The 12,943-nt window shown below is 34.2% G+C and overlaps 1 protein-coding gene across 1 annotated transcript in view; it reads right to left on the bottom strand.

Moving 5' to 3' along the window:
• Positions 1-258: 258 nt before the first annotated feature.
• The window catches only part of HIBADH (3-hydroxyisobutyrate dehydrogenase), a 145,846-nt gene continuing 133,161 nt past the window's right edge, over positions 259-12,943 (bottom strand). Inside the window, exons 7-8 of the mRNA XM_031940524.1 lie at positions 10,393-10,549; positions 259-1,340 (exon numbers count right to left, since the gene is read on the bottom strand). Of these exons, the coding sequence (XP_031796384.1) occupies positions 1,182-1,340; positions 10,393-10,549 (316 nt within the window). The 3' untranslated portion in view covers positions 259-1,181. The remainder of the gene's footprint in view (positions 1,341-10,392; positions 10,550-12,943) is intronic.

Genomic DNA, 12,943 nt, shown 5'->3' with positions numbered 1-12,943 from the left:
AGCCAGTGGGTCATAGAGGGCGACTCGTACTGTGGAAGCGGCAGAAAAAGTGGACTCGCAGGTCTGGAGGAGCGGGTGAGCCGGAGGCGAGGAGTGCTGTCCTGGCCCCTCAGACACATCCCACGGGCCAGAGCCTTCCTCTGCTGGGAGAGTCTGGACCGAGCATTCAAAGACATCAAGAAGGGGCGGCTGGGCTGAACCCACTCCTCCTGGACAGAGCATTCAAACTCAGCAAATAGAAATAAACAACAAAAACCCTAAGAAGGCATTATCAGCATAGAAATTTATTTGAATTGAAAATAATGTGGTTTATTTATTTAGAGTAACATAATAATCATCTAAAGTAAATATACATTGTTAACCTAGCAGTAGGCCCTAAAGAAGCCGTTCTTTTGATGTCCAAAAATGCTTGAAAAAAATATACAAGGAAACAAAAAGTTTAAAAATCGGTTCACAGTATATGGAGGCTTTACTGGAAGGGGCAGGGACGCACACATACACAGACAGACAAAGATATTGTAACTAAGTCCAAATTGGAAAATACTCAATAACAAGTTTTTGCTTAATTTTATCAACTCCTTGGAACAAAAAAAAAAAAATCAGTAATCTTATTAACCTAAGAGAAACCATATGTTTAAGAAGACAAACATATCAGGTAGATGGGTGGGTAGGGACAGGAAAAAGGAAGTTGCTCTTCGTGCTTCCTCAGGCTACCTGTTTTGCCTCTGTCCCTATAACTATACCTCTTTCTCCCCACAAAGATTTTATTTTGGTGAAAATTAATTGAGAGCGGGCTTATTTGTAAAATGAAGTGACTAATAACCCAGCTGAAGTAAGCAAAGATTCAGTTGACTTTGTCCAAGGTAATAATCTGGGGGTGACAAAAATGTTAAAAAAAATTTTTTTTTTTAAGTTTAGTATTGCTTTGGTGTGCCTCTGATGGTGGCCCTTAAAGGATGAGAATATTTAATTATGATGCAGTCACTAATAAACTAAAAAGAATAAGCAGTTTTTAAAAAATGGATGAGAAAAGTTCCTAGACCTAGATCATTGTGACCTACACAATCAAAAGCAGACAGGTCTATGAAAGATAGTGATGGAGACCTTGGAGCAGATCCACTGACGGGAGGAGGCTCCCAGAAAGCTTTGGGTTTCAACCAGCGCCTGCTGCCGCAGCCAGCTCACAAGTTCTCTTCCTCCCGCAGAAACTGGAAAACCGAGGAGAAGTCTTTGCGGGCATAGCCCTTGGCACACATCATCCTATAGATCTGGTGGGACATGCCCCCGAGAAGGATTGGGCTTTTTGTGCTGGTAGCAGAGTCCTGTGCCAACCCCAGATCCTGAAACCAAATAGCAAAGACAGGGAGGACGTTAGCTTAGCAAAGGGCCGGGGGACATCAAGGGCAGAAAACAAAGGGACCAAAACGACATGGGTGACGTAACTGACAATGTTTGATTTAAAACATGTTTCCCCTTCAAATTGCAGTAAGACAGCTCGAAAGCAGAACTGAGGTTTTTTTTACTTTTATTTCTTTCAATTCTAATGTTTTTCCCAAAATTTAAAAAAATTATACTACCCATAAGATTGGCAAAGATAACCTAGAAAAGGAAAAGGGGTGAGGAAAATGACAGATGTTAGATGTTCTGTGGGAAGGTAGACACATGAAAGTACTACTGGAGAAAAGTAGTTTAGAACTGTGAGTATAGCAAATATTATACAATGGCATTTTAAAAAAATTATGAACTTAACAAAGAACAAACAGAATAAATATGTTCACATATACTAGAAAGAGAAAAAAAAAGGACTGTGTATAAAAGCATGAGTTTGTTTTGTGTAAAGATTTTTTTTAAGTATATTTTATACTACTATCCTGAAATGTGTTGGACTTTTTATCTTTTCTGGGAATTTAAAAAATGTTCCACTAATGCTCTTTTTTCTTTTCTTCCTTTTTTAAAAAGTCATCATCACTACCACCATCACCATCCCCCCAAATAAAAGTATTGTCTACAAGAAATAAGTTAAGGCAGCAAAATACATTTATACAGTCATCACAGAAAATGTACATCTTCTTCTGCACTTAAAGTCCATCACTACCATGAGTAAGAAAATAGGATTCATCACTGGTTTTCTGAAGTCTTGACTGGTAACTCCACAGATCAGAGTTCTTTCAAATGGGTTTGTTGTTGAATTTGTTCAATCATTCTCCTGCTGATGGGTACCCATTTTGTTTTCACTTCTCTAATCTAATAAAAAGTGTTATCAAAAATATCTTTATACATATGAGTCCTTTCCATCTGTTTTTGGGCTGGGGGGCTAACTGCTTCATATTGATACTTATGGGTCAAGAAGTATTACAGAATGTGCCGTTTGGGGTACAGTTCTAAAATGTTTTTCTCCAATAGTACTTTCATGTGTCTACCTTCCCACAGAGTTTCTAACGTCTGTCATTTTCTTCATTCCTTTTCCTTTTCTGGGTTATCTTTGCCAATCTTATGGGTGGTGAGTTAAAATCTCAGTGTTATTTTAATTTGTATTTTTCTTTTTATTATTGACTCGAACTATTTCTTAGATATGTTTTTTTAATAGTCTGTCCTTATTTAGGGAATTTGTATGCTTTAAAAATTTTTAATATTCTTAATTTAAAATGCCAAATAAAATTAGGATTTCCATATATAGTAGAATAGAAAAAGAAGATTGTGCCTGAAACTGCAAATTTCTATGATATATAGCTTGCCTTTCTTTTAAATTCAACATGCAACTTTAAAAGTTATCCTATATTTCTATGTCTTCTGGCCTTCTTTCTCTTTTCCTCTGTGCATTAAAAATTTACTCCATAAAAGTCAGAACAGAAGTGAGTGCAAGGGATAATGTTGTAAAAAATTACCCATGCATATGTTCTGTCAATAAAAAGTTATAATAATAATAATAAATGAATTTGGATGCTATACTACTTATTACATTAAAAAAAATTACTCCATGACTAAATTTTTTCTCTTCTTTTGGCAATCTTATCCCTATCCCCCTTTCCACTTAAATAAAAGGGAAAAAAAATGTGCACAATCAAGCAAAAAAAAATACCTCTCAGTCATATTTGAAAATGTCTTATCCTGTGTCCTAAGTCCATCATTTCAAGGTGGGCAGCGCGCTTCATCAATCAATCACAGTTCAAAGATGTCTGTCTTTATTATGTTCTTCATGAACATTCTACTATATTTACACATCACAATTTATTCAACCATTCCCCAACTACTGGAAATAGAGTTTCTACTTTATAACAAAAAGAGCTTCTAAATATTCTTGTACAGACGAGTTGACTGGGGTAGATGGGTCTACGAGTGGTACTGCTGAGTCAAAGAATATGAACAGGTTGTGACTTTTCAAGCATCGTTACAACTTGCTTTCTGGAAAGTTGGGAAACAATTTTTACAGCAAGTGTCACAGATAAAGACCACGTTTCTCTAATGTACAGGAAAACGATTCAAATTTATCAGAATGCAAGTGATTTCCCCAATTGATAAATGATCAAATGATATGAACAGGCAGTTGTCAGATGAAGAAATCAAAGCTCTCTGTAGTCATGCAGAAATGCTATAACTTACCATTAATAACAGAAATGCATATTATAACAGCTCTGAAACATATTTCATACCTATCAGGTAGGCAAATGTGACAGAAAAGGCAAATGATAAAGGCTGGAGAGGATGTGGGGAAACTGGGATGCTAATGAAACTGTTGGTAGAGTCATAAACTGATCCAGTCCTTCTGGAGAGCCATTTGGAATTATGCCCAAAGGGCAATCAGTGATTTTGGAACACCACCACCAGGTCTATATCCCAAAGAGAGCATAAAAAAGAGAAAAGAACCGCTAGATACCAAAATATTTATAACAGCTCTTTTTGTGATAGCAAAGAATTGGAGATTGGGGGCAGCTAGGTGGCGCAGTCCTGAAGTCAGGAGGACCTGAGTTCAAATTTGACCTCAGATACTTAACACTTCTTAGCTGTGTGACCCTGGGGAAAAGAAAAGAAAAGAAGAGAAGAGAAGAGAGAGAAGAGAAGAGAAGAGAAGAGAAGAGAAGAGAAGAGAAGAGAAGAGAAGAAGAGAAGAAGAGAAGAGAAGAGAAGAGAAGAGAAGAGAAGAGAAGAGAAGAGAAGAGAAGAGAAGAGAAGAGAAGAGAATTGGAGATTGAAGGGGAAACCCATAAAAGCCATTGGGGAATGGCTAATTGATTTTTGGTATGTGAATGGAATGTGTTGATCAATAGGTAGATTTCAGAAAAATCTGGAAAGACTTATATCACTGATACAAAGTGAAGAGATCATTGTACACAGTATCAACAATATTTCTCAATGATCAACTATGACTGACTTAGATCTTCTCAGCAATGCAATGATCCAAAAACAAGTCCAAAAGATTCATGATGGAAAATGCTATTCACATCCAGAGAAAGAACTGATGGAATCTGAACAGAGATCAAATTTACTATAGAAATATGTTTTATATAATTGCACATATATAACCTATATCAAACTGCTTTTACTATTTTAGAGAGAAGGAGAACAGGGAGGAAGGGGAAAATGTGAAATTTTATGAATTTTATGAATTTTAATTTTATAAAATTTTACATAAAATACATATTAATAAATGTCTTTATATGTAATTGGGGGAAAAAACTACTATCAACACAAACAGATTGCTTCCCAGAATGGCTAGAACAAACAACTCCTCTAAACAGCTATGAGGATTGCCATTTTCCTATAATCTTCTAACAATTGTCATTTTTTTATTTTTACCAATTTTTACCAATCTGATAGTTGTGAGGTAGAACTTTAGAGTTATTTTAACTTGTGTTTCTCTAGTTATTAATGACTTGGAGCATTTTATATAATTATTAACAGTTTGGATTTCTTTTTTTTTAAACCATTTATCTGAAATACTAGAGGGGAATGTGGGAAAACTTGGACACTAATGCATTATTGATGGAGTTGCGAAATGATCCAACCATCCTGGAGAGTCATTTGGAACCATACCCAAAGGGCTATCAAACTATGTACACCTTTTGTCCAACAGTGTCACTATTGGATCTTCATCCCAAAGAAATCAAAAAAGAGAGAAAAGAACCCACAAGTACAAGAATGTTTGTAGCCTCCCTTTTTGTGGTAGGAGAGAACTGGAAATTGAGTAGATGCCCACAAGCTGGGGAATGGCTGAATAAAATATGGGATATGAAAGTAATGAAATATTTTTGTCCTATAAAAAATGATGAATCAGCTGATTTTAGGAAGGGCCTGGAAAATAATTACATGAACTGACACTGAGCAAATAAGCTGAAAGGCCTGGAAAGATTTACAGGAACTGATGCTGAGCAGAACAAGCAGAACCAAGTGTACATAGTACACAATAACAGCAAGAATGTGTGATGATCAACTAGGAAAGATTTGGTTCTTCTTATTAGTTCAGTGATCCAAGGCAATCCCAATAAACTTTGAATGGAAAATGCCATCCACATCTAGAGAGAGAACTATGGAGACTGAATGTAAATTAACACATTCTTCATTCTTTTCCCTTTTTCTTTTGTTTTGGTTTTTCTCCTGTGTTTTTTCCCTTTTGTTCTGATTTTTCTCTCCCAACATGATTCCTAAGGAAATATGTTAAAAAATGCACATGTAATAACCAAAAACAAGTTGATTTTTTATGTGTAACTAAGGAAAATAAAAGTTTTTAAAATGTTTGTAGCAGCATTTTAAAATGTTTTGTGGGGGCAGAGAACTGGAAATTGAGTAGATGCCCATCAATTGGGGAATGGTTGAATAAGTTCATAGGATATGAAAATAATGGAATATTTTTCTTCTATAAAAAATGATGAATAAGCTGATTTTATAAAGGGCCTGGAAAAAATTATATGAATTGATGCTGAGCAAAACAAGCAGAACCAGGAATATATAGTACAAGATAGCAGCAAGATTGTGTGATGATCAGTTAGGACAGACTTGGTTCTTTTCAGCAGTTCAGTGATCCAAGGCAATCCCAATAAACTTTAGGGGGAAAATGCCACCTGCATTTAGAGAGAACTATGGAGACTGAATATAAATCAACACAAGATATGTTCACTTTTTTCTTTTTTTTTTTTCTTGTGGTTTTTTTTCCTTTTCTTATTTTTCTCTCCCAACATGATTCATATAAAAATATGTAAAAAATGAATGTACATATATAACAAAAATGTTGTTTTACATGTAACTGGGGAAAAGAAAAGAAAAGAAAAAGAAAAGTGTATTTGTGGGCAAAAAAGAAAAAAAGAAAACCATTTATCTATGGGGGAACTGCTATTGTTTTTATGTTTTAATCAGTTCCAAATATATTTTGGAAATTAAACCTTTACTGGAGAAATTTGCTTCAAAGATTCTTTCCTCCCTGTTCATTGTTTCTCTTCTAACTCAAACTTGATTTCATTAGTACAAAAACTTTTACAATTTATGTAATCAAAATTCTCCATTTTATTTTCTGTATTCCTCTGTATCCTTTGTTTAATCAAGAACACCACCTCCACCCCCAATCCATAGTCATGAAAAGGCTTTTCTTTTCTTCTATTTTTTTAAGGAATAAATTAATATGGCTTTGAGATGTCTGATTTCCAACCTAATTTTTTTCCTACTATCTCCCTTTAAAAGTTTAACTTCTCTTTTGCACCATTTGGGAACTTCTGTTGTTGTTTCATGTTATCTGGGGAATCAATAGAATTTTTTTTTCATTAGAAATGTTTTTGTTCATTTTCCTTCAAACCATAAACATTTTTCCTGTATATTATAGCTTTAGAGAATGTTTTGCTTATTTTTTCCTTTTAAAAAAAGGAAAAAAATTAATATATACATCATTTATCCATATGAAACTCACTGTTGTACATGGTGGGAGATACTGGACTAAAATTGATTTATCTTAGGCTGCTTTCCAATTTTATCAGCAACCTCTTACAAATAGTGAGTCTTTACCCCAGTAGCATGCACCGTTGGGTTTATCAAAAATTACATTATCATGTTCTAGTGTTTTGGGATCATGTGTACCTGATTAAGTTTCTCTTTTAATCAACACAAAGTTGTTTTGATGAGTTCTGCTTTGTTGTGCAGTGAGAGATACGGCCCTGCTAAGTTCCCTTGCTTCCCACTTTGTTTCAATAATTTCTTTTGAGACTATTGACCTTTTTTTCCTCCAGATGAATTTTATTATTATTTTATCTATTTATATAAAGTAACTGGTACATTACCAAAACACCAAGTTAATTAAGTTATTGTCATTTTAATTATATTGGCATTACCCAACCATGAGCAATTAATATCTCTCCCATGATTTAATTAAGCCTCCTTTTATTTCTCTAAAGATGATTTTGCAGTTGTATTCATATAATTTCTATATTTTATTTTGAATACATTTTTAACAATATTTTATAGTTGGATTTTGTTAATAATCTGCTACTTTATTAATATTACTGTTTTAATTAATTTTTAATTAGGTTTCTAGGATTTCCTAAGTAAAATTGTTTTTATTATTTGCAAAAAGCACTAATTTTTTTGTATGTTGCCTATGCCTAAGCCTTCAATTTCTTTTTTCTTGTCTTACTGCTATGTTTAATATTTCCAGAACTATATCAATGATAGTGGTTATGGTAGATATTCTTGTTCCTTTCATTGGAGGAGTGCTGCTTGGAGAATAAAACTTCTTCCAAAGCCTCCCATTCATCCAAATTTTCATTTATCACCAGCTGTACTGCTAGGTTTCAGTTCTATAGTCATCATACTCCTTTTCATCTTCCTTTTCTGTACTGTTTACCCCATTAGAGCGTAAGCTCCTTGAGGACATGAATTGGGTTTTTTTTTTCTTATTTGTCACTGTTTAGCACATTGTCTGGCACTTAGAAAGTGCTTAATAAATATACACTGTATTATAGTGCCTAAACTCTGATTTTACTTCATTATTGAAAAACAAATTGATATTATTTACCTTATTAAGAAAAGGTCACTATATCCCTATGATTTTTACTTCTTTTTTTTTAACTACAAATAAATACAAACTGTATTTATTGAGTTTGTTATTAATATGGCTTATTTTGTTTATGTTTTCCTAAAACTAAATCTTGGTATAAATCCAAAATAAACATTATGTATAATCTCTTTAATATATTGTTTTACACTTTTTCAAAAATATACTCAATATTTTTGCATCAATATTTATTAGAGATATTGATCATCAGTTTTGTTTACTTTATCTTTCCCTGTCTTAAGAATGAGGAACATATTTGCCTCATAGAGTTTAAAAGCTTTCTTCTCCTATTTTTGGAAACAATTTATATAACACAATAGAGTGAATTTTTCTTTGAATAGATGAACTAGATAGAATGAACTACTAAATTCTATTACTGTTATTTTTCTTCTTTGGGAACTTACTTGAGCTTGTTCAAGATTATGTTATTTAAATTCTCTCTTTCCTGATTTATTTTAATCTGGACAGTTTACATTTTTAGAAATAATCATCTGTTTACCTTAACTTATCAGTTTTGTTGGCATGTAACTGAGCAGAAGAGCTTTAATACATTTTTTTTTTTACTTCTTTATCTGCTATGAATCCTTATTTTTCTCTTTTAATTTTGGCAATCTGAGGTTTTTTTGGAGGGGGAATTAAAGATCAAATTAGCTTACATTTTGCCTATCTCAGTTTTTTTTTTAATTATCTCTTAGTTTTATGTCTTGATATAATGGGTTTTGCTTTCAATTTTATTGATTTCTTCCTTGATATTCAGAATCTGTGTTAAAGTGCTTTAGCTGAAGTTTTTGATTTGTTGTTTTTGCTAGTTTTTAACTATATGCCCAATTGTGTGATTGTATGATTAAAAGTATTTGGAAACACTGGGTGTCATAAAGAAGAAGAATGGAAAGAATACAAAGCAATATGGATATAGTAAGTTACAAATGGAATGCTTCCTGGAGTGAAAGTCACTGTGCTCTAAGAAACTGGGAGAGAGTTATAGAAAGTCCAGAAAAAGGCAACTAAATTGATTAGGGGAATATTTAAAAGTACTTAAAACTAAAGAGCATATGTCTATTCTGCTCGGGCAAAGGATAATTGGTAAACTAGCTAATCAGAAGCTTAATACATTTTCTTTGAGGAGGGAAATTCTTTATTTGCTCAAGACACCGTAACTTTAGTCTGTGTGGTACTGACATGGACTTCCCGAAACTCTCCACAGTTTACTGATACAAAAAGATAATCCACTTAGTTAGGGTAAACCATCTTCTCTCATGATAAAAAATGGAGATCATCCCTGTTCCACTTTTTCCTTTCCTCAGCCACCCCCAACTTCCATTCCTGAAACAGGAACTTGGAGGCGTTAAAAAAGGGAGCGAGGCACCCTGGACAACAATCCTGACAGAGGCTCTGGTCCTTGGCCATTGAGCCCAACCCCTTCATTTTACTGAGATCACCTCTAAAGAAAGTCTACACGGCAGAATCTGCACCCAGCTCTTCTTGGCTCTGAGCTCCATGTCTTAATTTCTCTCTTGGTTTCAGTCTCTTTCCCAATGAGATCTCCAGGACCCCGCAAGTCCCACACTGGCTGCCTGACATTCACGGCAGACAGCCATTACCTTGTGCCTGCGGCCCAGCAGATACAGGAGGTGACTGGTTTTTGTATAGCAGCTGCTGCAAACTAGGGTTAGACAAGCCCAGTCCATGACAGCTAAATTAAGAATATTCTTTTAGGTTGAAACTTGGAAAGATGCTTATAACATGGGTGCAGAGGCCTAAGTAAGGGCTTCTTGAAAAGTGAATTCAGAGCTGGCAGAACAGGTGCCCCAAAAGAAAGAATGTCTTTAATACAATTTTTCATGGGCTAAGAAATATGTAATAGAGGCCCTCACAGACCCATTTCTACTTAACAAAAAAGAGAATCTTATTTCGAGAATTAAGAGAATTTTATATTAGTTTTGGAGGACTCTTCTTCTTTAAAATGTACTTCTAAGGTCAATATAGAGGTTGGAAATTTTATGTGTTAAAAAAAAATCAATATTCACTACTCTCATTCTATGCATTTGATTTATACATAGTTTTAGAAAAGTGCACAAAAATTTGCCAGATTATGTTAAAAACAAACTCAAGTACAAAATAAAACAAAAGCTCTTGTCAGTCTCTTCTAGTAAAGTATATTAGCAGTAAAGAGGAATACACTAGCATTTTCCTACCCATTTGGAATAAATTTTTACTCATTCCTGGTAAGGAGGAGAAAGGTAATTTCCAAGGTTGAAATAAAAAGTGAAGGAGAGGGATAGGTTTTGTTAAAGAAAAAAAAAAACTAAGAATAAGATAAAAGGGATTTAAAGATTAGCTCTCTATCAAATGTACAGTACCTTGGCCATAAGCACTGTTCCAAATCCACCCTGGTAATTATTCGCAGAAGGTACTCCATCCATTACCCCTGGCACCGGATTGTAAGTGTCACTTGACCAACAACGACCAGAGCTCATATTTAGAATTTTGGCCAAGAGTTTTGGGTCAAGACCTAACCTGTCAAAGGTCAAAGAAAAGAAGTGTTAAATGTCAAAATGTGCAAGACATGGGTGACTTGTTTTACATATGACGACAAGGTGCCATTTCTCTCCCATTTATTACATGTCTTGGAAAACAAAAGAGTATTGATATTAGAAGCAGGCAATTTTGTCTTAAGTTACAGGTCGAGCTAGCTGGTAAGCAATATTATTTCAGAGGTAGGACCTTCTGTATTTAATAAGAACATTTTGCCCCAAATTGCTTTTTAAAATAAATATTGCCTAACACGGTTTCTGTGTTCTTGCTTGCTTATTGCAAGCATAGGTTCTTCTGGTCTTTTGGTCATCAATTACATCTATGTACTTCATGAAAAATTTTAAATCAAAATTAGCATCTTTAACATTTAAATTCCACATATGCTGCTCATAACTAAAATATTTCAAAATGATACACTGGCAAATAAATGATGCATCATGGTAGTAGGATACGTGTGGATGCATTTATATGTGTGTTTATTCTTTTTGTTTTCCAGAGAATAAATGCAAGAGATGTGTCACAAACTGTAAAAGAATCTTAAAAGAAATTATCTTGTGAAAGAAGACATTTTCTGTTGTATATTGCTGAAAACTATTTATTAAATCTTCATTAAGAAATCTTGCTTATGAAGCAAGTCTGCACAGTTGTGACATATGTTATCTATTCAGAGACATGCATTATAGTTCTGGGTCAGCTGCTGATGAGGTCACTGATCCTGATAAAACAAAGCTTGTCCGAGCAGAAACATCATTTGTCCTAATGCTGGGCTGACGGTATAAATGGCTGCTCCATGTGGACTTTAAAGAAAATAGAATCAAAATGCGGTATTGTTGTGAGGATAAGTATTTTTACGCAGTTGGGGGAACATATTTTTGTTAAGTATCATTCATTCAAGTTTCAAATAATATTTTCTACAGATGACTTAGCTACTTCTTTAATATAAAGTTGTTACAAAGAATTGCTATGAAATATTCTACTCTTACTCAGAACCAATGTCTTCTAAGAACAGAAATAATAAATTTACCACACAAAGGTAGATCAAGATTTTAAAAATATAAGCATATTTATTTTGTACACCACACTTTTTGTATGAAAGCAAAGAGGTGAGCTTTTAAAGAGAAACTGATTAACCATTAAATTTAGCAAAATCCTTTACAATACTGGCCCTGGAAGCCTGTTAGCAACTCTGTTAGAGGTAAATGTAATCTAGGGAACATGATTTGATTCCTGATATACCCAAAGTTATAGATAAATGTGTTAAAACAGGAGATCATGCTGAGCACTTATATATTTTAAAGAGGAGTATAATAAATGTAATGGATTAAATGAGACTAATCTTAATTGGAATTCACCTGCAGACTGAACGAATTCCAATTATTTTTCATCTTTTCTGAATTCGTTTTGATTTTATAAGACATTGTAAGAGAATGAATGGATTTGTATCATATGAATGTGTATACTGTGCTATATAGACCTCTTTTTAACCAACATCAAGCTACTTAGGCAAACAAGATAAACGTTGCTAAGGGAATAAATATAAAAATACAGGTTACTGATGAGCTAATTTGCTTTAACTATAACTAAAAATTTTCTAAATACAAATACTCCTAATTTAATATTACTCTTAATTCAGGTACCTTTAACATCTAAAGAGCTGCCTTCCTCCTGCCACTTGAGATAAAATCAAGGGACTTGCTAGTCTAAAATTCATTTTCAACTATTTCAGCATATTGCTAGTCCTCTTTAAAACATCAAAGGTAACACTGAGCAGATGCTAAGCACTAAGTGAAATTCATGCTCACTGGAAGTAATGCTCCCATCTCCGATTACCCTTCTCCCCTCCAAGAGGGCCAAGCATCTTATTCTCAGGAAGTACACCCTGCTTGCTCTACTCCATTCTTTGAGCAAACACGTTGCTACAAATTTTAAAATGTTTTTCTAAACAAAGAATTTTGTTCCTGAGAATCACTCTTCAGGGGGAAAAATTAAGAGTGATTTCGGCGATAATTTTAAACCTGCACTTTCTGAACTTTGATGCTCTCCATTAGATCAATTCCCTTCAGAAAACTGCTCCTCTTCCTGTTTTCCCCCTTCATCAGAGCAAGCACATCATTAAGAAGCACAAGTTAGGAGCGTTTTGCATTTCATCTTCCTGAGGATTCGTCCAATGGAACATGTATAACTGACAGTTAAAACTAGACACGATATTAAAATCAGTTCCTGAAGTCCTCTGTCTTCCTCTGGGCCCGAGGCTTGTAATGGTCTGAAACCAGCCAGAATATACAGTAATTGTCATTCAGCGAGAGTCTCCTAGAACGTCATGCTTCACTGGAGAAGACTGAGTTTCCATTTGAAATCAACAAATTAATCCAAGAC

The sequence above is a fragment of the Sarcophilus harrisii genome, chromosome 5, assembly GCF_902635505.1.
Source record: "Sarcophilus harrisii chromosome 5, mSarHar1.11, whole genome shotgun sequence".
NCBI classification, from domain to species: domain Eukaryota; kingdom Metazoa; phylum Chordata; class Mammalia; order Dasyuromorphia; family Dasyuridae; genus Sarcophilus; species Sarcophilus harrisii.
Note: the sequence above shows the minus strand (reverse complement) of the source record. Positions and strands in the feature narration are given on the sequence as shown.